We start from the raw sequence: 27,085 nt of genomic DNA, 5'->3' as shown, positions 1-27,085 counted from the left end.
AATATTCTTCAATAGCCAACCATAAGCATAGCAGCTGTGAGGCCAATATAAGAGTACGACAGAGAGGCTACATTTGAAGATCTGTAGATGACTGTATTTTCATCAGCTCAAATGTTTAATACAAACTCCAGTATTTTTTTGCGAAGTAACCTCAGAATAAAATATTTTAAGGCTATTTTGACCTCTAGATTGTTTTAAAAAGATACACTTGACCTTCTTGAATCCCTGGAATGAAAATCTCTCTGTATTTAAGTGTCCAGCATTGCTGCTTTCTTTGGATTGGAATTTCATTCCTCATAATTGATGGACCTCTACCTTTAACAGAACAAACTTCAAACTCTTGTTGTTCCATTGCAGCCAAAAATAAACTTTATTTTAAGAAATGACAACTTACAGATCAGTCAAACCCAGATGGCGAAAAGGCTTCTTGGACAAACTTGAGAGCTTGTTTCTGGATAAATTGCTATTGGAAAAAAAGAAAGATTGCATTAATTAGAATTGCATCTTATTACACTGAAAATACAGTTTTGCCTTTAAAAAAAAAGTCAAGAAGTCAAACCAGTTCTAAAAGCCCCCTTAATCCTTTGACATCTGTTGTAAAGAAATGGTGCTTGGTCTCACTTTATAGTTCGATAGGTTTTACAGGTTTGAATCCAGTCTCTAACTAAAGTCAAATACATTCAAAATCAAACTCAGCAGAGGTCAATATTTTCTTTTTTTATCACTGTTTGTTGCAGAAAATCAGCGTATTTAATTTTGTTTCAAAAGTATTTTGTAAAGTCCAGGTGTTAATTACATGCTCAATTTATTCATAGGTGAAATGGGTGTATCCCTTTCTTTGATGCTGCACCAAACTCAGTACTCACATAAGCCCTCCTCACATGCTAGCACATATCCACATCAGAGCCTTTTAGTTGTTCTTTTCAAATTGCATGTACAATATGTACCCACACGGAAGATCAAAAGGAAAACTGTAAAATGCCTATATTGGGCTTTTTTATGTCAACTAAGCATTTATGGTAATTAAGTGGTAATTAAGTGAAAGGTCCTTTCTCATTATGCAGAGCGAAGAAATGCTCCTCTGAATCAGAAATACTCCTCCCCTCCCAGGCTTACAAAATTGCTGTCTCCACCCCAAAGCAAAATAATGCTGTTTTTCACAGTCTTATCAGTCCACCAATTAAGGACACTGAGAGCAGTAAACTGTGTATCTGCCAGCGGTACAGTGCAGATCAGTGTTATGAGTCAAAATACCACATCAGTTTTATATGGTATTATAAAGACAACATAGGGGTTCCACAGTTAAAGTTGTGTTTCATTTAAAACCAATGATTAGGTGTTTTGGTTTGGTTTTCTTCCCCTGACTAAGGGACACGGTGTTCACTTTCAAAACTTTGAGTCCTTGATCCCTGAGTACAAGATAATTTTCAAAGAAATTACAAGTTGGACCTTCTACAAACATTTAGAACAGAATCTTAAAGAGATTTTATTTGCTATACTTCCTTTTTGATTCCTTCTGACAAACAACAGCGTGAAGTTTACAAATTGACTACTCCTCAAATCTGAGAACAAAGCAGATGACCTCCTGTTTCATTAGTCAGGTGAACTGGACAGCCCTATGGCAGATGCTGCTGGAAGTATCTCATGGACACTGATCAGATATATCAAAATTAAAGTACAGAAGTCATGTTTAAGTAAAAACAGCCACAATGATTTTTTTCCCTAATAGACATACATTGGGAGATTAACAGGAAGAAGCTGAATCCTGATACAGATTTGGGCTTTTGTCTCCTGCACTGAGGCACATCAAACCCCATCCCTCCATGGGCAACTCTTCACTCACCACGCAGAAGAACCCTTCTGGTTCTCACACTGCCAAGCAGCACATGCAGATGCCCCTGTGGTATTGTCAAAGGAAGCGTGCACCTGCTTCCCTTATCTTTGCAGCAACTGAATCCTACCTTTCCCTAAAGACAACCAGGTATACAGCGCACTTCACCTGCAGAGAGGTGCTGATGCCACTCACTGTTCTAGTGGGAGGCAACATCATCCTGGTCCTGTGATGAACAGGTTTGACTCCTGGTTTCCACACAGCAGAGGACTCTGCTCTTCCATGTCAGGAAGACTCCCTAGCCATCAGACAATGCATTGCTCAGGGAAATCTCTTTCCAGCTGAAGGCATTTCATTCTGTGTGACCCTCCCTGGCACCCTAACAGGAGAGCCAAGTTCAAGCTGATTCCAGACCAAAGCAAACAAAAGTGGATTTGAAACTCTCTCCCACCAACACCTGCTAAAGTCTCACAATATAAACATGAAAATTGGCCACAAACATCTTATGTAAAAGCTCCAGCAATTCTCTGAGACAGTATTTCTCTCTTTTTTTTATTTTAAGAAAATAACACCGTAAAAATAAAATTTTAAAGAATATCTTAAAAATGTAAAGACAGACTCTGGGAGAGGGTTTGCTGTTAGTAACCCAGCATGGACATAACCGCCCACCTACTTCATGGGCAGGACTAAAGTCCCGTCTTTCCTTAATGTTCCCTCCTGGCTGCTTACATGTTCCCTTGGTCAACTTACTCCTGGACATCTAACTCATCCCATCTCTCGGTGAGCTGCTGAGCTGCCTGCCTCAGAGCTATGAACTCTGTCACAGCACGGACTGTGAGAATTAGGTGCTGCCATAACTGTGTCTTCTTGACATTTAGCCTCAGGCCAGTCATTGCTTTTGGAGGATTACTGCAAACCTTTAGGGAGAAGAACAGCCCTTACTTGTTTAGATTCATGAGCCAGACTTGCTGCACAAATGTCACCAGGTATGCTACTTTCTGAAAACTCTATGCAGGTATCAATGAATCCATATGAGCCAGTGAAAAAACAGGACTGATAATTGAAGTAAAACTATCAAAAGGACAAAGAGTCATTACTTTGTTTTTAAAAATTCCAATGTTGAAAAAACAAAAGAACCTTAATAGCTTTAATTGTCTTTTCAGATTTTTACCAGTTGTGCTTTATACGCACCAGGAAAAGAAAGCAAGAATGGTAAGAAAAGTAACAAGAAATTCCTGTCCCTATGTTCTTGATCATGAGTTGAAACTTTTAGTGCTTCCAAGACAGTAGCCTTTTCTCTCATGTAGTTTAGAGCTTTAGGGTTTTTCAAGTTGACAAGTAATTCAATGGAAATTTTTCAGACCACTGTTACAGATTTATCATCTTAAATAATACTTTCACATTAAATCTAATGTTATATATTTTTTTCATGAACTGAGCACTTTACATTGATTATAGGGATGCCTGCTGTGGTCTCTTTAACTCACGTTAAGTGAAAAAGATCACTACCAGGCTTATTATGGAGTAGTTAAGGATGACACTTCCACTTCCATGGAAAGATAATATAAGCTAGTTCCCCAATTCAACCTGACACAAAAAGATCATGGTGACCAGTCCAAAGAAGATTCATCCTGGGTTCTAAAGCCTTTTTTTTCTAAACCAAAAAAAACCAAACCAACACAAAACAAAAAAAAAACAAACCAAACCAAACCAAAAAAAAACAACAAAACCACACAAAACAAAGCAAACAAACAAAGAAAGTCTGGAGTACATAGCCTGGCCCCAAAGCCATACATAAGTAGACAACACAAATTCAGTCAATGGCATGCCCATATTTTAATTCACATATCAAGCTCACTTTAAACCTGCTAGCCCAAATTCAGCTGAAAGCAGATCTGTGGCAATGTGAGGAGCACAAAAGCAGCCTGAGAAGCTGCATAAATATTCACACAGCCAGCAACACAGGCACAGCTCTATTGCCTACAGCGCTCCTGGCAAGGGGAGGCGAGGAGGAAGAGGAGAAAACAGATCCAAGGAGAACTGGGGAGAAGAGGTGAAGAAATGGCCCTTTTGCTACGCTCAGTCTCCCTCCACAGGCAACTGCCTGCTCTGCTGTGGCTGGAGCCAGCCCTCTGCGCAAGCACGGCAAAATCTGCAGCCAGGTCTCAAACCTTTTCATTTGGCTGCCTCTCCTAAACCCAAACAGTGCAGAGATACATCTTAATACCTAGAGCTGTATATATACCACAATCACAAATCTATGATCCAGCAGTGCAGTTACACAGAGCCTGACATGCAAAAATCGCTATTTTTCAACATTTTTGGAAATAGGCACTTGCTGTGAAATGTACTTTGATGTTCAAAGGTATTGACAGTACACCATGCAAATGTATTACACAGGTCCATTAAAATTACTGTTAACAGCAGATAACCTTATAAATTACAGTACTACTAAGCTAGGATTGTTTAATAGCTTGTTAGATGCAACTGTTGACGAATTTGAGTGTAAGGTCAATGCAAATACCTGAATTAGATGAGCAAGGCTATTAATTACTTGTAAGTAATAGCTATTATAACATTTATTTTCCTGTTGTTTATGTTATTACTCAAATCTTCTCATCATACATAACTCTAGAAAGACATTTGGTTTACAGAAGTTTGGTCAAGATAATAAGGTAACAACAAAAAATGACTTGAGGAAATATGTGTTAATAAGTTCCTTATATTCTTATATGATACATAAAAAAGATACTATGTTCATATAATAGAACTCCTTAACTACATCAAAATATTTCTCATAGAGGAAAAAGAAAACTGTAATGGTAACACTAGCAAAATTAAAGCTCATACAGTTACATCAGACTTCAGAAAAGTGTTTGGAGTTTTTGTTTTCTTTATTAGATAGTAACGAACTGTTGTTTCAAAATAAAATGCAAGACTTCTCAGAGACTTGTACTCAAAGGTGACTCTTACGAGTGAAATGGTTTCAGATCTTACCAGTTGTCACTGTCCCAACCACAACAAAAGCTGCACCTCATTCCCAGTGCAATCACAGGAGTTTTGCTGCTGACGACAACAAGCAGTGACTCACTGGGGCTTTCAGAAACATTTTAGTGTGCATCAAGACTTCCCACAGAAAACAAACAAATGTATTTCTTGCAGGGATAATAGATCAGCCTCAGCAAAAAATATCCCCATACTTACTGCTTTGTCACGTGCATGCAGAGCAGGTGGTGCCACTTAATATTTTCCATCTTATCTGGGCTTATCCTGTGTCTGATAACATTACTAAATCCCCACCAGAAGAAAACACAGTACGAGACTGGATAAGCTCCTGGTTCATAACGTAAGTATTCCGGATCAGGATTCCATGTACATCAACCGCAGAGATGTCAGTCAGCCTCATCTGTTTCTAACAAGCAGCTTCATGAACTACAGATCTAGTAAAGCCTGCTTACCAACAGATAAGTACCCCATGTTTGACTGTGCGGCTGAAGTATTTTCAAAACATCCTGTCCAAGTGAATTCTGTAGAGCCTACCAGGTCGCATATGCACAATGATACTTGTCCCTTAAATGGGAATTCTAATAGAGTGACCCTGTTCTGTTCAACAGTCAGTTTTCAGAAAACCTGTTTACCCGTGTAAGTTTTGGTTACAAGGAAACACTGGGAACGGAGACACTGTGAACACATGATCCCCATTTCCCTAAGGAAACAGGCAAAAAAGCCTATCAAGAGGATCCCCCCCCCCAAGTTGTCTCAGTTACATTTCCAGTGTCTGCTTGTCCATACAGCTGGGAAGGTCTTCCAAACATCTGTTTACTTTGCTCCAAACTAAATGCATTGTTTCTCACTCTGTACTAATGGTCATGGAGAGAACTGATTGCTCTCATCATCATAATTGCTGTTCTTTTAAAGATAAGAAGACATATATTCCTTTTCAGTCTTGTCTTTATTGGACTGAAGGTACTCAGCCTCTAAGTCTCCTTAAATTATTTGTTTTACAAGCTTGTTGTAACTCTCTTGCCCTTCTCTGTAATATCTTTCAAGAGGGGTAGATTCAGTGTCCTAATCTATATACAGTATTCCAATAAATACCTTTCCAGCAGCTAAGGTAGCAGGGAAAAGATGTAAAAATCTAACACAAAATTCCTTTTTATCCCAGATTGAATTTTCTTTGTTGTGCTACATTACTCTGAGATTCTGCCCCAGCACAGCCACTGAAACTTCGTCTGCAAATGTGCCTCTCACAAGTTCTTATTGTGCTTTTTCATAGCCAGTGAATACACACTTGGCTTTACGGAATTTCATCTTTTACAACCATAATTCACTGAGTAATTGTTACAGAGGTAAACGCACAAATTCACTCCAGAAGATACTTCCCTTGTATCACCAACCGTTTACAGTAAAAGCTACTTATTAATGACTATACGAAGTGACACGTAAGCTTCATAGGCCAACGAGATCTGGTTCACACTCCTCCAGCAACTCTTTCACATTAAGGTCAGCAATTATTGTTTAGGCAGATATGGACATTCATGTCCAGTTCCTCACAGAAATTCATTCCCTTTCTTTAGAAAACAGAGGTGAAGAAAGTGATTCCATCTCATTAGCAAAGCAATCAGCCCTGTGCTCAGTTCAAGAGTTCTTCCATATTGCAAGGAAGTAACTTAGAAGCCCGAGGATTGGCCTTATGTCTTTTTGATCTCATTAGGACTTCAACAAAAACAAGGGGTTAAGTGCGAAATATATCTAATAAAGATGAATGGACTGAAACACACACTTGAATACTTGGCTAAAACAGGGCACTTGTAAGGAGCTAAGTCCCTCACATGATCTCAGTGTTTTGTAAGGCTAGATCCACAGTTTTCCATTTAAGTAGCAAAGTGAGCGACTCCACGTCTGCCCCATCAAAAGGCACTACGGTCAGGGACGTGTACTTACACTAAAAAGAGACAAAAACTTTCAGTTTAGCTGATCATTTTTCTCCATACTTTTGTAAAGGACTTTGATCAATTCAGCCTTTGCTAACTCTAAAGTGTAAATAATCTAGAAAAACACAGTCAAAAAGCCGCAAAGGCACTAACTCTGCTTTCTGAAGTTCATGACTCACAAACTGTATTTGGTTATGAAAGTAACCTCATTCTTATATTCTGCTTTGGGTGCATTAGTTCAGATCTTGAGTTAGCTTCCCGAGTTAATCTTCTGATCATCCCCACTTAGACGACAGTCATGCCAGTTTCCAGGCACACACACTGGTCAAATTACACTAGATGTGCCCCATGCATGCACCTACTGCACTGCAAGCTGCTAAAACACATTCAGCTCCTTGAATCAGACTAGAGTTAGTCAAACTCATGTCACTGAGTGTGATGTATAGGGTGGACATCACATTCTTGGCACCAGCTCACTCAGCAAGAAAGAGCCACTCTTTGTGCTGTGCTACTCACCATAGAACACACAGCAGTCCACTGCTAGAGAGAGGATAATGAACTGGATGATTTTTTTACCATCTCACGTTATGTTCTTATGATCTGCCAGTTCCTCACCACACATCCTTACCTATGTCCTGCCAGTTCTTTACTATACATATCTTATTTATGGTCAATTAATGACAGAAGACCATTATAAGTCTCTCTTGCTAAAACATTTTATATTAATGAAATGGTAAAAGAGCAAAATAAATTAACAATTAAATACATTAACATGAGTTGGGCAGTTTTGACTTTGAAAGTAGACAGTGTCCTTACGCACATGTATTGCAGGTTGACATTCTTCACAAATGCGTGACGGGACACAAATCTTAAGCCTGAATCCACCACGGTCCTGTTAAAATACATAAAACTGTTAGAATATTTCATTTAAAATATAATGGAAAGCACAATGATAATAATAAAGAGTGTGTATGAAATATTAACAAGGTTGAATCACAACATCTACAACTCCAAGATCCTCCATAACACACAAAGTTAGGCCTAAACCCTGATGAGGTTCTACAGGCTTCTATAAAAGAAATAAAGAAAAAATAGCATTATAAAATATGCATCCCATATACTCACAGATTTTTAAGTCCAACATAAAATCCAACTTCATTGTCATTGATACTTTCTAATTTTCGCTGTTTTGCAATGTAACTGTTGAAAAAGCAAGACAGAAGAGAAGTATGAAAGTGGATCCTTCCATGGCTTTGACTGCCCAGAGATCAAGTACTCAATGCCTGAAAATCAGCAGTAATTGCTGACCTATTGCAATTAACACTAAGATCTAGTTAGAGCATCTGCAGAGTGAATGTGCTGCTCAAAATCTTCCCCATTGATTAAATGATATTTCATGGGACAGGGCTGGAGGAGAAACAATTGGCTTTTACCCATGGGAAATGAGGCCTTGCTCATCAAGTAAGCAAGCCACTCTGAAGTAAATAAAGCTGCATTACACTGTCACCATTTTCCAGAAGACACTTCCCTTCCTCATGGATTTCACAACAACAAAAGGGTCAACTAATGGTGACAGTGCAGCTACCTCCACTTACATTGAGGAGGCATCGGACTGCCCTGGGCTTTTCTCTCATGTTGTTAACTTAATCACATGTTCAACTGATTTTCTCCCTGCCACAAAATAGTTTCGGTTCTATTTACGAGGTGTGGCAATAAGAAAACTGAGGAAAGGGAGGCTGTACTTCATGATGTTACGTACACAAACAGAAATTAAAAGAAAATAAACTGTCACGGTAGACCAAAGCCCTGAGTCCACTCACATAACATGAATAACTGCCTGAACACCAGAAGGATGTGGGCATGCAAGCTGGTCCTTTTTATTATCATCATGTGAGATCTATGAAAAACTAATGACTGGAAATTAAAATGTTTTACAGATAATGCACGGGATGATATATAATATTCTACATTAAGAAAAAAGTTTCACAGTGGAAATTATGCAGTCTAGGAAGAAGAAATCAGTGGAAACTGCAATACAACTGACATTATGGGCAGAAAAGTAAGCTTGATGTAAAAGACGCCTTACTAAAGAGTCCATGCATTTCAAAAGATAATCCTAGTCCCAGAAAAACTTAAACAGAGATTGACCTGTACTTTCACAAGCATCCAGAACTAAAGCTGCAGGTCTTCCTAAAAATGAGTCTTTCTTTGCTAGAATAAAACTTGTCTTTAAGCACTTTTTTTTTTTTTTTTTGTAATTTAAAGGGAATTCTGCGGAATTGGAAAGAAGGTGCATTGCCTTCCCAAAGGCAACCTATCTACGTCAACTGGTGTGTTGAGAAATTCACTGTGTGTTCACATCCCAACAGAAGCTTAGGAATACAAAAAGTTGGGTTGGGCTCTCCTCCAAAGCTGCAAAGCTGACTCGGGCTATGCTCTTGCCAAGTACCAGAAAAAGCAAAAAGTGTCTCCCAATGGGATTCATTGTCCCTTGGGAAAAAGATGGGCAGTAAAAAGACAAAGCATGACACTAGACAAAACACATTACTATAGCATTATATGATACTGACTGCTCTGCAGGACTTCTTAGGATAAGATTAACATGGCATACACATTATAAAACAACAGTCCTTCGTATTTTGTGTTTCCTTGGATATCTAAGGCAATCTGGAAAATACCTTCCTGATTCTGCCTTCAGTGTTCAACCAACAAGAATCCTGTCAAGACCAGACAGAGACTGGGAAAACACAGAAGAGCAGGAATTAAGAATAATGGACAGAGAAACACAGATGGAGACTCAGAAGAGTAAAATAAAAGAAACTGGATGACCAGTTGTACTACCTGAACATTAAGCCATCAGAAGAACTTCTGACAAACACTGCCAGAATACAGATCCATCACTTCACATCACTTATCACCCATCCAAACCTCACATTGCAATTTTAATCATAAAAACATTTAACCAGAACCTCTCACTACGAGGAACTCCAGAACTTGACATAAGTCATAGTGTCACACAGAAATACATTAGTGTATCCTGTGATAAGCCTCAGCCAGTGTGAAACAGCTCAGCTCTGCTGAAGTCAATGAAGCTACCACAATTCTCATCAGACAAAGATCTGAGATTGAGCACACAATCTATATTAAAAGATCAGTCTTGGTCCATTAGAGAACAAACCAAAAGAATGATATTTGGGAAGCAGCAGCAGCATCAATCTGTAATATTTTATTTCTTTCTCTTATTGCATCTCTTAAAAGAAAAGCAAGGTGTGGGGGGGGCATACTTTAATCTGAGCTAGTGTTAGTCTCTTTATGGTGAATGATTTATGATTCCAGTGCCTAACTGAAAGAACCAAAAGAAATCACTGATTTTCCACAACCATACTTCAAGTAGGAAGCCAAAAGAAATTCTGGCTAACTGCTCTGCAGTACATTTGTAAAAACACTCTCAGTATGGAACATGACAGTAAAGCACATTTCACGCAGCTGGAAATCCTTGAAGAAAGATTGGACAGTTGTAATTTACCATAAGCAGGTCACGTCCTCTTACGCTTCCTTACTTGTTTAATAAGTCTGTTGTAATATAAGCCTTTGCAGCTATTTTATAGCAGTGAGAAAAAAAAAAAGAGTTTGATGATTGTAGCTGTACACTGTAAGGGGAAGTTGTTCTTCTGTTTAATTTAGAGGGAGGTTTGAAATAAAACCTCTCCCCAACTGAAGTCTATTTTTACCATCTTCACAACTACTCTACCTTGATGTTACTTATCATCAAACATTAATACTCTAAAAGCTCAGACTTGCAGTGGGTGACGCTGATAAATGTAATTTGCCTGCCTGCCCTTAAGAATATCCACCCTGTTCTTTAACTGAACATTTTTATTGTAGCATAGAAGAAAAACATCCTGACTCACTGGCTGAAGTCACGTGAGGAGCCTGGAAGCAACCACAGCAAAGCATCAGACCGCCAAAACCTGGCTGGATGTCACCCAGCCTGATCATATGTACCAGCTCACAAACACCGACTGCTGTCGCTAAACCAAACCCTCTGCTGCCTACAATGCTACTCGTTTGATTATACTATAGCGTTCTACCTCTCCTTCAGTGAGTCATGAATAAACAATGTTTGTTTTCAGACCTTTAGTTTCATCCTCCCTTTGAAAACTACTGATTACTTCTAATAAAGGCATTCAGAACCTCACACCTAGTGACTGCACATTGCACCCTACAATAACACGTCCATCTCGGCACACTTCAGCACCTATTGAATAATGTCCCACACTCATGCTTCACCACTTCTGCAACTTCTGGAAAGGGTATTTTAACATCCTATCATAAAAGAGTTATCTCCTCCAAATAAGTTCTCCTTTAAGAGGGTGGTCTTCACTTCTGTTCATTACATATGTGAAAGACTATGGATACAGTCTGTAAAATGTCAGTGAAGAAATCTCTGAGCTGCAAGAGAAGGAAGAGAAAGCAGGTTCTGCTCTTTAAAGGGGTCTAGATTACTTTGTGCCTCAATAGTTCAAAAAAGGATTTCACTCTAACTTTCAGTTCTTTTCCTTACCCTGAAAAGAGTGGTCAGCAGAAGCGCAACTTCCTAACTTATTTAATTTACTCTGTTTCCTCTGTATTAATGTATGTTAAGGTATGTTACTCCATTTGGAGCTATAAGGAGACGTTGGAAAACTAGTGCACTCTAATCTTAACAACATGGATGCAAGTAAATAACACTGTAATTCAGCTCTAAAAGTATTTCTGTTACCAGAAACCCCCCTTTATGGGAAACATATTTTCTTAACACTCCAAAAAATACATCAGTTATATGTTTAGCTCTGGTTCATACAGCTGGGAAGAAAGTTTTTAAAATTAATAAACATCCCCTGGTGAAACGTTTCTGAACTCTGGGAAAACTTTATACTCTGAGTTATTTTTTCATGCAGTCTTTAGGGAATAAGGCAGCACACTCAAGACATTAAACTGTCAGTAGGTGAATTAACATTTAATGACAGGTCATGTATGTCCCTAGTCTACACTACTGTGAGAGCTGTATGTTAACATTGACAATTAAACACTGTACAGATCCCTAGTGCTGTATATCCTTACAAACCGCAATGTCAGACCAAGTTCATCAAAAGGTATGCAACAACTTACGGACATTTTCAGCACACCTGGGCTGATTTATGGTTATGCATCAAAATAACGCAAATTTTTAAGCTTGACACAATATTTGATGAAACTTGGCAGATGCAAATGGGTTTCATTTGCAGCCCCTCTGAAATCAAATTTAAAATAATGCTTGAGGGGTGTGAACTCACATAGTTTAAAAACTAAGCATAGAGCTACACAATGTTGCATATCAGGAATGCCAGGTTTCAGACACACATAGGGAGCAATGATACAATCTCCACTCAACCACGAAATCTTTCTACATAGGACCAAGCTCCCCCTAGGATGGAAACTGTAACAGCAAGCAATGAGCACGATATAGACACCTACAAGCCACAAGTTCTCTACAGACACCTAGGCTTATTCCAATTATTTTATTTTATTTTATTTTATTTTGCTATCTCCATATGGTACCACCAGTGCCAGATTTCATGAGGCCAACCTCAAGAAACACAACTTCTACTGCAAAAAGAGCATGCCAAACTCAGGAAAGAGGTAGTGTGTCGAGTTAGTCCACTGTGGTCCTACCTAACACTCAACAGTTCTACAAACAAGTGCTTCTTGGCTGCCTGGTGTCCCCTGACAAATTCGGAGCGAGTGCTGCAGTGGTATTTTTTTTTTTAAACTGTGAATCACTCTCTATTTCACAAAGAGTGAAAAACTGATTGCCACTATCACAGCCTCCTTAAGTCATCCTTGAGGGGTTTTTGTTGTTTTGGGGTTTTTTTGTTTTTTTTTTTTTTCCTCCCATTTAGAGTATTTAACCATGAGTCACAGAAGACTACAGGAGGTAGCTCTCCACGTGCCAGTGAGGCAGCTCTGGAGCTAACATAATTAACTCTGGGATCTTTCTTTACAGACAGAGGCACACCCATTTTTTAAGCAAATCCTTCACTACACGTATCACGCATTCAGGTAACGCGCTGCTCAGGGTGACCTGGAACTCAGCATCTCCCAGACAAGGTCACAGATCCCAGTCACCTTCAGGAATTCCCTGTTCTTCATGTGTGGCAGTGTCAAGAGCCAGGAGACAGCGGGGCTCAGGCATTCTGCTTGGTGCCAATACACTGCAATTATCCAATGAGTAGTACCCAGTTAGTAGTACACGGTTGCCATTGGGAATTGCTTCTCCAAAGCCATTGTCCTGAACAATTAGTGCCAATCCACCAGCATAAAGCAGGACAAAGCAGGAATTCAGTGGAGATCCCAATTTTATTTTGGCACTGCAGGAGTGGATCATACTCTTGCCTATGACTACTACTCCCTGGGAAATGGAAAGCTCACGGTTTGCCAGCCAACCTTAGTTCCTTCTTTACAGTATGCAAACATGAAGGCAAAAGTAAAAATAAATTAATATGTCTGCAATGCAGAGTTTAAGGAAACAGTTACTATATTTAGAGGCAGGGAAAACGAAATGTAATGCACCTTTGGGCTTACTTACATTTCTGGTTTGGCTTCAAGGTGTTTGTTCTGTTCTCTTCAAGCAGCAGACTACAAAATCAAGCAAATTCTCCAGACATTTCATACAGCTTTCAAGATTTAAGATTCATGCCCTTGACAAGCTCCACCTTCAGAATTATTTTACCCAAAATGCAGGCAAAGCTTATTTAATTATCTTCTCCATTCTGAGACCTGCCCTCCCCCTTGAGCTCCATGAAGTTTGTACATTTGATATTTCACCAAGACATCAATTTTTGACATTTCTCCAGAGTACAATTGACTGTTACACTCTAGCTTTTCCTTCGCAAAGATGTTTTGGAATGTTGATATTCCTTGATATAGTCATAAAAAAAAAAGTATCAGCTGGGCAGACAATAGCCTATTTATTCAAAAAGATATGTCTTAATCACTGACCTTATACTTATCCACAACACACATTTCATCCACTGTGTATGAAATCATCCCTGCAGATTGTTAGGAAGAGGCTTAAAGTCCTGTACAGTTGCTTTACAACACACACACTAAAAATTACATACTAAATAACATACAAAAGGAGAGTTGTGTATGTGGCTTTTCATTAGTTCTTGACAGAAAGTAGACACAAGAATAATCTTTTTTTTTTAATCATTATTGTTATTTGGCTTGCAAAAAGAATGGGCATCTGTGGCAGTCGCACATTCTCCCCCTCCCTCTTTCCTTCGATGTGAAAGGTGCATGCACATCCCCCTCTACCTCAATACATCCCCCTCTCCTTCAGTGGGGCAGTTAGTAGCTCCTTTTGTTTGCCGTTAGCCAGGAGAGGAGGAGAAGTGCAGAGAAGCCGAGAAGTTTCTGGGTGCCCATAGCCAGAGTGGGAGGGTGCAGAGAAGCCGAGAAGCTTCTGTAATGCCCACAGCCAGATCTGACAAGACTATAAAATAGGGTGCCCGACGAGGATCCCCTTTGTGTGGTCCTCTCAGAGCCGCAGGTCTGCTGCAGCCTATGAGCCCTCCCCTGAGGCCAGAATGCCGCCTAAGGTAACCTCCTGGGACTGGGACCGCCTCACCTCCACATGTGGGTGAGTGATAACTTATTAGGTATATCCTTGAATAATTCCTCGCTGCATGTGAGTGTAGGTCCTTGCCGAAATCAGGCAAGTGTATTTTCCTTGCTGGAATAAGCAAGTGTATTTCCTTGCTGCATAAGCGAGTGTAGCAATAATTCCTTGCCGGACTCAGGCAAGTGTATTTTCCTTCCTAAATAAGCAAGTGTATTTTCCTTGCTGGACTCAGGCAAGTGTATTGACTCGCTAGACAAGCGCATGTAGTATCGTGGAGTCAGGGATGGCTCTGGCGTTGTTTCTTGCGAGTGCTGGTATGCACGCTGTGGATCTCCATTATTCTTATTTGCTGTACCCCAATAATTTCCTTAACTGATACCCGAACCTGTATTTTACGTTACCAGAGTGTTAACTAATTGTATAAACCCCGTTTCTAATCGGTTGTTTTGCCGGACTCTTCCAAACAGAATAAAAGTCTGTTTTGGACCTTGTTTGTCTGCCTAAAACTAACTTCGGGGTGCCTCTGTAACAGCATCTCAAAGGAATGAACAAATACAAATATATGTGACACAGCACTGGAACTGACTGCCCAGAGAGGTTGCGGAGCCTCCTTCTCTGGATATACTCAAAACCCACCTGGACACATTCCTCTGCAACCTGCTCTAGGTGAACCTTCTCTGGCAGGTGGGTTGGACTAGATGATCTCCAGAGGTTCCTTCCAACTCTGGCTACTCTGTTGATTGTGTGACATTTGTCTCCCATGCAGAACCACCTAGGATGTTGACTCTTCAAAGACTGGTAACACAACCACTCTCTTTTTCAGCACTTGCACATACCACCTCTGTAGCTGTCACTAGCCTTGATGCAAAGGAGAATGGCAAAACATCAGTTTCATAACAACACAGTAAGATTCCTCCTAACCATTCTTTATATGCATCTTTTTAGTTCCCTCGGTGAATCAAAACACTAAAGCATCTTGGTTGATGTCAAAACCTTTGAATTCTCTTCTTTCCAGGCACCTATGCTTAGACAGCAACTTTGTGGAATGGATGTCTTAAGTGAGTTTCACATCCCTCAGAGCTAGATAAGCACTTGTTGACATAAATCAGTATACTTCAAGAAGATTCAAGTCTTTTTCCTATCCTCAGGTTGTGTCATGTTCAATATTCCCTGATCCCTTGATTCAACATAAGAAATTCCCTCTGAAATTCCCTCTGAGGTCAGTCTTCCCCTCACATATATTATTTCCACTCTTTGAGATTAATACTTGGTTTTATTCAGTTTAAAATTACTGGCTCTTGGAATGTCAAATATTCAGTTCGCTCTGCTCTGATATTCACTCGATCATCAAGACATATGTCCATACGTGCTATACTGTCCACTGTCTCATTCACTGCATGCAACAGACCTCATGCCAAATACAAGTCAAAAGATAGTACTTCCAAATGATGGAGTGAAACTGCAAAACTTGAAGCCATCTATGCAGGAAAATCCATCTATATCCTGCTAATGCATTAAATTTGCTGAAGAATTGGAGTCCTGAATCTCAATATTCCCCTCTTCATAAGCCAAAAACAAATTCCTTCTTCTGTTTTTATTTAAGTCTTGAGGGTCTACATAGGGCCACAATCTCTACCCTTTTTCTTTGCAATTATTACACAGAGAACCCAATTGGTAGATGTTTTTCCATTCTTCAAATGATATTATCTGCTGCCACAGTTCACAATTGATTTTCCAGTCTCCTTCCCAAGACCCATGAAACATTTTGTGCAGGCCTAACCACAGATCTGTGTCTTCTTCAAGCCGTATCTTGTTTTTAAATGGAAGGCATACATTAATACTTCTTCACATTATGTTATTGAAGCATTCCAAAAGGGTTACGGGTTGTCTTCTTGACTTTCCATGATACTGACTCAATTGATGTTTACCTCAGCCTTCGAGGCCCAGAACGTGTTGCCACCTTCTGTATGTCAACACCTATCTGTTTATATTTAACCAATGCATTTTTTCAGACAGCATTTCAACAGCATTAAAATTGCTTCTTTGCTAAAGCCTTGAAGAGGTACTCTTCACTCTTCCACATTTATGTGCTCTTCACAGTTCCCTATTTCAGTTTCTTTTATCACATTTATTTCCATTCTGTTTTCTGTCCTTTACAGTCCATTTCTCCTCATTTTAATTGGCCAAACATTCGAATTTGTAGCTTCTTCCTTTAGCACTCCTAAAAAAAAGCACTTTATCTTCACTTGAGGAATCCTGCTCTTCACTTAAGTAGTTTCTTACTTGCACTGCATATATTAACATAATGATGTATTTGTTACACTTTCCACACATTTGTCAGTATCCAGATTATTTCTAATACTTGTGCTGACTGCCACATTGCTGCCACTGTTCCTGTACTTGGCCAGTTTGATTTTTGGGAAATTCCCTCTTTCAGTGGTACATGCAGACAAGCATTCTCTGTCTATCTTTCAGGTTTCTCTTTGTATTTCTGTTCACTTTGCTGCTTGACGTATACATACTGCCTCTTCCACAGTGAGGTCAACTTTACTTCAGAAACATTTGTGTATGTCTTTATTGTTATACTTTGGGAAAATACACTCTTTTGTAATAATTAATTTTCCATTTTAACTTCATTTCAGTCTTAAGTCATCCTCTCTACCATTTGCCGTTCAAACTGAATTCTCACCCTGCATGTACCACTTTCACAATCATAAGAATATGCAGAAGTGTTCTACAGGAGGCAAAACCCATGCATACAACCAGACCAAGCAAAGAGAAGGAACAACTGCCCTGTTTCCATGCAGACAGGAATGCCAGGGAGGGTTGGGAGAAATGTTCAGGGCAGGGAAGATGGACAGAGTCATTCTTCCACCCACGCCCACCTCCAAGACAAGTGGTATCTATTTCTGCAGCTGTGCCACCTAGGTCCGCATCCCCCAAATGACACAGGCTCCAGGCAACAAGACAGTCACTGCACACAAACACAGTCCGGAATCTGCAGTGATGTCTAGTGCAGAAGTAACATCCAGCATCAATATTTTTCTGTTTAGGTGCCTTGATGTCACATCTGGATTTGTGCCAATTCAATTGTTTTAAAATATATATGAATCTAACCCAAAAAGTTTGAAGTTTTGTCTACATGTATAAAGACGTGTGCAATACACAGTCTTCAAGAGATACTTACATTGCTACTACTCTAAACTGTAAAACACTTTAGCATATGTTTAAGTACACTACAAAGTTAGTCCCATGAAGTCAACAGAACAGCTCCCAGCAAGAGACTGCAGTGTATGTGTTTATCAGGTGAGGACCACAGCATGCATAATATGTTCAAAAACCTGTTTCTAAAAATTAGGAAGAGGCAAGAGTGGAGTGGGGAGTAGGAGATTAATATGCAATAAACTATTCACCCACCTAACTGGAGGGGAGGGGGCAGGAAAGGTATTTTCGCCTTCCTGGACTAGACCAATATACACCAAGTAGATTCATCTGTTAAAAAAAAATGAACTAAAATAAAATAAATGTTCTGTGTGAGGTAGAAGACCACAGATTTAGAAGTAATGCTGGAAACAATGTTACAGTAGTGTCCAGGAATACCAGGTTCAATTCCTTCCTCTCCCTAAGGTAATGTGATCCCAGTCTCTTAGAAGATACCTTACTATAAAGCAACTTCAGAGAGAGCAGTCTCAACCTTACCTGTTCATGCTATTCTAATTTTTGCTGTAATTGAACACTCAGTGGAGCAAGACCCAGCTGTCTTGCTGCACAAACAAGCGTCACAGTCACTTTGCTAAACAGACTGTCCTGCTTTCTGACCCAAAAGCATATTTAAATACTCCATGCCAAGGAAGGCAACTCAGCCATGAAGGACCAAGGCAAGCCCACATCTGTACACCATACAGGACAGCAGTTAAGATGCTGACATCCAAGACCTTGGTTCAGGCCCATGCTCTGCTTCATGCGGAGCAGCTCCCCACACATGCTGCTGAAATGGTTCATCTGCGACCACACAAACATCTCACTCCACAGCGTGACCCTGCTTGCAAAAAGTAAGGTCTTGCTCTTTCCACTTACCCCAGGGAATTAAGTCCCTGAGGTCTTCTTATACTCAGTGGGGAGAGAAGGGGATGCCTCCATCAGGCAATTTGCAGTAAGAACCTAATTTAGCCTCCTGAATCACTTCCTGGAAGAAGTGGGCTCCCCATTGCTGGCAGGAGAGTAGTCAGCTAAGTGCCTTCGCTAGGAACTTGCCAGATTTTTAAATGCTGAGGCCTGGGACAGTCCCAGACATGATTAGCAAGCCCAGCGCACAACACCCACAGCACATGCTGTGGAAAGTCTCCCAGTCTGTGCCCAGTAAGTCTGACATGCCCAGTATGTGCACATGATTTATCTGCATATGCTCACTGTGCTGTCTGGCATTCAGAAAATCAGACACTTGTTGCAAAAGAATGGGAAAAGTCATGTCCTATACGGTCTTCATATGGAATACAGCATCTGATTGTGCAATGTGGATATCCATGCTTCATGGGATATCTGCTGAATACAGCATTAATTATTTTTATGTGTACAGTTAGGAATAAAAAAGGTTAAAAAAAATCATTTAAATCTAAAACTGGAAGATTTCTTTTGGCTCAACTGTCAAACCAAGAAGAAAAATAGATAACTTGCCCAGCCCCAACTAGAGCTCTATCAGCAGATTCTTCTGTAAGGAGCTCAGAAGAATTGCCATTTCATTGTCTTTCTGTTTCAGCAATGGACTAAGTCTGATTAATGTATTGCCCTTCTTTTATTTATACATCCCACAACTGTAAATGGTGAGCAATATATCGTCTACGGATCCAGCACAAGGTCACAGAATCTCAGAATGTTAGGGATTGCGAGGGACCTCGAAAGATCATCTAGTCCAGTCCCCCTGCCAGAGCAGGAACACCTAGATGAGGTTACACAGGAATGTGTCCAGGCAGGATTTGAATGTCTCCAGAGAAGGAAAATCCACAACCCCCCTGGGCAGCCTGTTCCAGTGTTCTGTTACCCTATGAAGAAGTTTCTTCTCAAATTTAAATTGAACTTCCTGTGTTCCAGTTTGCACCCACTGTCCCTTGTCCTATCATTGGTTGTCACCGAGAAGAGCCTGGCTCCATCCTTGTGACACTCACCCTGTACATATTTATAAACATTAACGAGGTCACCCCTCAGTCTCTTCTCCTCCAAGCTAAAGAGACCCAGCTCCCTCAGCCTTTCCTCATAAGGGAGATGCTTCGCTCCCTTAACCATATTTGTTGCCCTGCGCTGGACTCTCTCCAGCAGTTCCCTGTCCTTCTTGAACTGAGGGGCCCAGAACTGGACACAATATTCCAGATGTGGTCTCACCAGGGCAGAGTAGGTCCTGTCGTGACTGCAGCTGCTACTGCTTTGCATATGGAGGTGTAGGTCCATTTCAATATAGAATTATATAAAACTTTGTAAAAGACCCCTCTAAAATATTCCATCTCAGCTTCTTCTGCCTCAACATATTTAGTCTTCACACAGTACGAAAACACTTGAGATCCAAAAAAACCCACAAGTCAAAAACATATCAAATAATGGAGCAACAGCTCTCTTCCAAACTCAAAACAGGCATGAAAATGCTTGAATCAAAGTATTTTCATCTTTTGCATGCGTCCTCTAAATTATTCTACCCTGGTGAAATGCAAATGCCATCCAGTTTTGTCACTGACTTTAATGCCACCAGAATCTCAGCCTCAGCTTCCCCCTGAAATAAAAGAATCAAGACCAGCAGGTTTAGCTAAAGGCTGGTTCAAGTCACAGCATCCAGAGATTATGATCTCTTAAACTGACTCTGAAAATGCCTTGGGCCTGCCTCGTTCCACTTTTACTTCTGAAAAAAAAAAAGTCATTTATTCAGGCCTTGTCTAGGAATCAAAACATATTGACCTGGAAGCTGATCTTCACTAATGTATCCTACTGATAGAAAAAAAGAAAAAAAAAGAATAGCTGAACTGGTATTAAACATATTTAAGTTTCAGCTATAACTTTTGTCGATGATCAACACTCAATGCAGGTCATTTTCTTCCAGGAAAATTTTTAAAAATGCATATTCACAACAGAATTTCCATGGCATGGCTCCTTTTTCTGTAAGTCCATTATGATTATGCAATGTTGTGGTTAATAGTACCAATGGAAGGAACAGGATCTCCATATGCATATTTCAGGAGTGGGAATAGTTTTCTTTGCTTTACGCAGTTTCTGAAAATACAGGCTCACAATCGAACTGGAATTAAGGTGCATCCTGTTTGTGTTTGACTTTAATAGCAGCTATGTGCCTCCATACATTTGGATGAAGAGAACTTAGCAAACAGCATCCAGTAAGAGAGTGTATTTATATCCCAGAAAGTAGAGGCATGTGGCTTTAAAGCCTCTGTGAATTTATTCCTCCATTTGAAATGCATGAAAATTGATGAATTTATACAATCAGTGCTTCACTTTTTAAAGGACAGTTCTTAAAGTGAGATTTTTCAGACGTAAACAAGCTAAACAAACATTCAACATCAACAAAGCATTAGATGGTTTTAGTGTTCTCTGCTCTGTTTTTCGTCTTTTTTAGTCTTCATTACCTGCTACACTCACACAGCTAGGGTAAGGATATTTTGATGCTCACCTTCACTGACATGTTATTAGACATTCTTGCAGTGACGGACGACAAACAGGGGAAAGAGAGAACTGCAATCCAAAGTGGGGAGAGAGGGGGTCTCTCTTATTTTAAAACAAAATCCAAAATGGAGAAATAAGGCCCTTGTTCAGTTATGTAAAAGGTTTTGCTTCACAGCTACTTGGGATCTAGAATCTTGCTAAGCTACTTTCTCCCTTCCACTGTCAGCATAAAAATAATGAAGAAAAAAATAGAACCTGCAAAATCTGGAAAATGCCATCCTAAAGATATCACAGTCTGGACTGCTGGGCCCTCTGTTTTCTCATTAGTATGGAAAGAAGTGGAAGTTTCTTGAAAACAACATATTCAAGACCAAATCCTTGAATTCATACAAACGGCTTTCTTTTTACTATATACATCCAAAAGGTCTCATAAAAACCTTGGGTGACGAACGACGCAGATGGAGAGGCAGTGTCTTGCCAGCCCACCCCTGCCCAACGCTGAGCACCTCCTGAAGGATGCTGCCTCCTCCAGCACCGGCTTCTTTCATCTCAGCCGGACAGAGACAGATCCAGTGGAGTCCCCCCTGGAACCTCATCCGTCCTCACCAATCCAAAGGACAGAGACTAAAACAAGCCATACAAAAGGCCTCCTGGGATTAAAAAAAATAAATAAATAAAAAGAAAAAAAAATCCCAGTATATAAGAACCCAAATGCTTTGTGATATTTGGAGTATTTTTAGAGCCTAGAAATTACAAAACTGATTTTCAGAATGCTTACTTTTGACTCACCTTAACCAATTACACAAATCTTTAAAACCAGCTATTATATCGCTACTGTCCAAAGCCCCTTTAATGATTTGTAGCCTGATGCCTCATGTTTTATTGTACAATTCCAAGTCACCAGAAATAACCTTTCAATCCAGCCAAGCCACGCAATGCTGTACAGCCAAAAGTTGTTTTGAGAATGAAGGGGCTGGGGGTTGAAGAGCCTTCTAGACAGTTTTATGTTATATTAAATCTGCAACAGCCTAGAAATCTAAAATGAAAAAGACCCAAAATACCAACAGCTCTGAGCTTCAAATGAATTTAAAAATGCCCTTTTTTTAGCACAAGCTCACATGACTTTTTAAATAATTTACTCTATAAATTACTTATCCTGTCTTATTTATTAACAATCCTAGAGTGCTTTATATAACTGCATTAGAAATTTATTTTGTGGTTTTGAAATGTAGGCAATACACAATCACCTCTCTCTTTTAACAGGAGAAAGCTTAAAAGTCACCTACTATTTTGTTGGCAGGCAGCTCTTCCTCAAACACAGCAATTAATTTCAAACCCTATTCACTTGAATAATAATAAGTCAACATTTTAATGACTTGATACTAGAACTGTGAAACTAGGCCAGGAATACACTTGCACTGCAAGAAGACACTTTGAAATCAAAGTCTTTGAAAAGTCATATACATTGAGATATACTAATAATACATTTTACTTCATAAGAAAATGTTAGACCAGTCCTTTTATGGAAAGTCCTGAACACTTCAAAAATGACTCGTTTACTATCCTATTAATATTTCTGCTTGAGTGATCTTGCCAAGGACTACTTATTTGCTATTGTGCCTACAATGCACAGATTTAACAACACTTATATACTCGTTTTGCTTTCACCACTCTTGGTCTTCAGCTCTCAATGTGAGTTGCAATGACTGATAGCATGATTTTAATGCAGGATCTCTAGGTGAACCTCCTTTAGCAGAGGGGTTGAACTAGATGATCTCCAGAGGTCTCTTCCAACCCAAATCACTCTGTGATTCTGTGATCTCACTCTGGAGTTCAATTTATCTCTAATAATATCAAAACTACCAAATAATTACTATGATTAAACTCTGTTGTGATAAGAGAATTTAGCACTGGCACATGCTTTTCAGATAAAGGCCAGCCCCCGACAGGACCCTAGCCAACTGGACAAATCTAAAATCTAAAGAATTTTCAAAACCTGTCTTTTATGCACATTAATAGAAAACTATGCAAAAGCAACAAGGAAGGGAAAGAGTGAAGAAGATGACTAAGAAAAGCACCAGGCATAAATACTCTTATGCCCTCCCACACCAATTTGCAGCAGCTGGCCCTCATAGGGCTGATGTAGAAGTGCCTTGGGTGTATTTCTGCTGCTTTCAGTGGATTTGGATGTTGGATCCAAGCAGGAATCAAGTAATCGCAGGAGGAGACTGTTTATTAAGCTCTAAACTGCAACCTACCTATGGACCAAAACAGAGTTGAAGCACCTGGGTATCAAGCAGTGGAGGCTGTCGGATGCATGGGACCGCATCTCCTCCCTCATTCTTACCAGTACCGCCCCAGCCTCTTCTCCCCGCTCTGGGAGCCAAGGGGAGGCCCTCACTGCCCCCTCACGTCCTTCCTGCCCAGTGCCATCCACCTGGCCCACAGCCAATCCTCTGCACCACCATGGGTTCCACATGCCCGCCCGAACCGGGCAGTTATCCCAACGCTCCCAGTGCACATGGCCCAGGTGAAGATCCTGACCCAGCCACATGCCTGACCCAGGCGCTTGTGGATGCTCTGCGTAGGACCCAGGAGTCCGCTCCCACCGAGAGCAGGACTTACACAGCAGCTGAAGGATTGGTTTCAACAGTGACTCAGGAAATACATGGGAATAAACCACTAGAAATTAATTGTCTTATGCTCTTCTCATTCTTATTTACAGCAAGAGTAATTCCATCAGATACCGATGGAATCGTGCTCCTGTATCTACAAAACACATAAAAGAAAAATCAGGCCTGAAGCTTTCCCAGTAAAATGCAGTGCCCCAGCCTCTTAAACCAGTTTCTTAGCTTGAATAAAGCAAGATGTGTGGTGTTAAAAAATGTTTCCACAATCTCTATCTACCATATTTTAACTGCTTCCCTGCCTATTTACCGTTTATTGAGCTCCCACAAGAAATAACGTGACAGCTACTGCAGTCCAATTTTTAATTTATGCCTATAAACTAATTAAAGGGCCTCTGTGCTTCATGTTAAAAGTACGCATAAAACGACCATCTAAAATACGTGCAACAGCATCTCCTGAGAAATCCATGACTCAAAATTATTTTTAGATCACCAAACACAACAACATGCAATGTCACAGAATGATACAGTAAAAAGTGAAAAGAACAGTAAAGACAGTGATGCTCAAAAACACAGGAAAATGAAACCCACAAGCATCACTGCAAAATGACTAGACATGTTTTAAGTTGACCATGGCTGGAATACATATTTACATATGTGTTTTCTCCTCTGGCCTTTTAAACAGAGTTCAAATTCTGTGGGGAAAATTGCTCTATTACCTCCAAATTGAAAGTACTCGATAATCAGGCTAGCAAAGCTTATGAAAATTAAGAGAGACGCATAGCTCAAAGCAATTTTTTTTTAATTAAGCAATACACAGAATATTAAAGAAACATCTGAAAAAATAACTGCTGAAAGATGCTTTCTTTACCATAGGTCCTAATAACGTACCAGAGATAGGCTGTATACGAGTAGTAAAAATGCACGTCTCCAGCTTTTTCCCCAAACACACACAGAGAAATACTGCAAATTGACTTCAACAAATTGCAGATAGGTAGCCCAGAGGCTAAAATTTAATCTAAAATCACACAGTATTTCATGGTATTTTCATATTGTTTCTAAAGGAAAGTGAAAAAGAGAGGAAAGATGGAGAATGCAAACAGAGAGAAATTTATATAGATTTGGGGGAAAATGTTCTGGTATCTTTTACATTAAAAATGTCATGGAAAATGATCCAGAAATAACAGGGATTGGGAAATATGGAGGTGGACGAAACAGCTTTAGAAGGTTTTTTCCCCAGATGTATCATCTGCAAGTTCAGTGTCCAAAATTATTTGCTCAGCAGGAGCCTTTGCAGCTTTTCTCAGGCAACATATTTGGATGCCACACAGTCCAGAGCTGCAAAATGATGCAGAATTGAACACAGAAAGCTAGAGAACTCCCTCACCAAATATTGTCTGGAGGAAAACGGGGATGGAAGCAACGCAGGGGTAAGAGAAAAAAAAAAAAAAAATTGCATCTTCCTCACTATTACTGATGGTTTCCTGATCCTCCAGCACTTGTATGGAGACAGCACAATTCTCATACCTCTGCAGGCTCAGTATTTTCTCCTTCTAGCCACCTTGCTGAGAAGGGCAAAGCAGTCTCGCATGCCTACGCTCAGGGCAGGGAAGACACTTTGCTGTCCCATCCACCAGAAACTGCCGCATCCCCTCCTTTTTTTCCCTTTTTGTTTTGATGTTTGTTTTTCTGTTGTTGTTTTAATAGAACAAGAGTACAAGAGACATGGGGGGGAGGGTGCCGGAAAAGCCACCTACCAAAACTCTTGATTCGCGGGAATAAACTGAGGGAGCGAAAGTGGAAAATAAATAAAATAAAATAAAATAAAATAAAATAAAATAAAATAAAATAAAATAAAATAAAATAAACCCCCTCTTCCAGATGTGGGGCCGCCGCAGAGGTGAGGTCTGGGCGGTGCGGCACCCCGTCTGGGGCAGGGGCCGGAGGCGGCACCCCAGCGCACCCTTCCGCTCCCCGGCCGCCCCGCGGTCCCGCTGCGGCCGCCGGACACCCCCGCACCGCCCTCCCGCCGGGCCGCCCGCCCCGCTCCCCGGGAACCGCATCGCCCGTAATTAGGATTCATCATCTAAACGGGCTCGCAGCGGTATCTCTGTGAAGTGGCGTCCAAATTAAATCACGCCAGGATTTCAGGCTTCCAGCCACTGCCTCTGCCCGCGGACCAAGCGCCTTTTGGCGCGGGGAAGTTCCCCGCCGCCCCCTCCCGCAGCGTTCCCTGGCTGCAGCGTCCCGCCGCCCCCGCGCTGGGGCCGGGCTGGGCCCGGGCCGTACTCACATCTCGGTGACATTGTCCCCCTCGGCGCTCCGCTGCGGCACGGGGAAGGAGGCGATGCCCGGCGGCGAGTCATCGCACCAGATCCGCCAGGAGCTGCAGCGGCAGGACGCGGGGCAGCCCAGCGCGCCCCGCCAGCAGCCCAGCACCAGGCAGCACAAGCCCCACAGCCGCGCCAGGCCGGGCCCGGGCCTCCGCCGCCAGGACACCATGCCGCCCCCGCTCACTCCAGCACTGCCCCGACGGCCTCCTCTTGCTCCCGCCGCCGTCACCGCCGCTGCCGGGGCGCACGCCCGGAGAGTGCGCAGCCTTCCGCGCCGCGGGCGGGCACCCTACGGTCGGGGCTCACATGGGCGCGCCGCAGCCGCCCCGCTTCGCTGCCCGCCCGAGGCGGCGGGAGCCAGAGCCGGGCGCTGCGGCGGGACTGGGGCGGAGAGGAGCGAGCGGGGCCGCCGGCACGGCAAGGCGCGGCACCTGCCCCGGCCCCCCGGGCGGGCGGACAGCGGCGCCGCCTGCCCCCGCGGCGGCTCCCGATGATGCTGCAAAACGCGCGGAGCGGCGGGGGCAGGTGGCGGAGGCTGCGCGCCTACCTGCGGGGGCTCGGGCGGCCGCTGCCCGCCGGAGGGAGGGCGGGCGGAGAGGGAAGCGCAGCCCGCGGCGGCGGGGCTCGGAGCGCCGTGCTCGCCGCTTTACGCACCGTCTCCTCCTCCCTCCAGCTGATAATAAAGCAGCCCCGGCTCCTGCTCCAGCCCAAGCTGGGGAGCTGCCGGCAAAGTGACGTGGGGCTGACGCAGAGAGGGGCAGAAACTCCACAAAATGAGCCTGAAATCCAAAAAAAAAAAAAAAAAAAAAAAAGACAAAAGCAACAAGGGAGGGAGGAGGAGGTGGGAGGGGGAGAAAAGGGAGGATGCCGAAGAGGAGATACCAATAAGCAGTCTGCGCCTGAGCTTTCAGGCGCACACGCATATATACATACACATGCACACACATATACGCGCGCGCCCCCCACGGGACGGGGAGCGACCCACCGCCCGTGAGGACTGTCCGCCCCTCCGGGCGCAGGCGGGGAAACCTTGCCGGGGGGCACTGGGCATACCCGCC

The 27,085-nt window shown here is 41.7% G+C and overlaps 1 protein-coding gene across 1 annotated transcript in view; it reads right to left on the bottom strand.

Moving 5' to 3' along the window:
• Positions 1–26,684, bottom strand: part of NTRK2 (neurotrophic receptor tyrosine kinase 2) — a gene marked incomplete at its 3' end in the record, with an annotated part of 203,362 nt that extends 176,678 nt beyond the window's left edge. The window contains exons 1-4 of the mRNA XM_082074505.1: positions 25,988–26,684; positions 7,891–7,965; positions 7,586–7,657; positions 395–463 (exon numbers count right to left, since the gene is read on the bottom strand). Of these exons, the coding sequence (XP_081930631.1) occupies positions 395–463; positions 7,586–7,657; positions 7,891–7,965; positions 25,988–26,196 (425 nt within the window). The 5' untranslated portion in view covers positions 26,197–26,684. The remainder of the gene's footprint in view (positions 1–394; positions 464–7,585; positions 7,658–7,890; positions 7,966–25,987) is intronic.
• Between the last annotated feature and the right edge of the window lie 401 nt (positions 26,685–27,085).

The sequence above is a fragment of the Streptopelia decaocto genome (assembly GCF_964273445.1).
Source record: "Streptopelia decaocto genome assembly, chromosome: Z".
Lineage (NCBI taxonomy): Eukaryota > Metazoa > Chordata > Aves > Columbiformes > Columbidae > Streptopelia > Streptopelia decaocto.
This window is presented reverse-complemented; position numbering and strand designations above follow the sequence as displayed.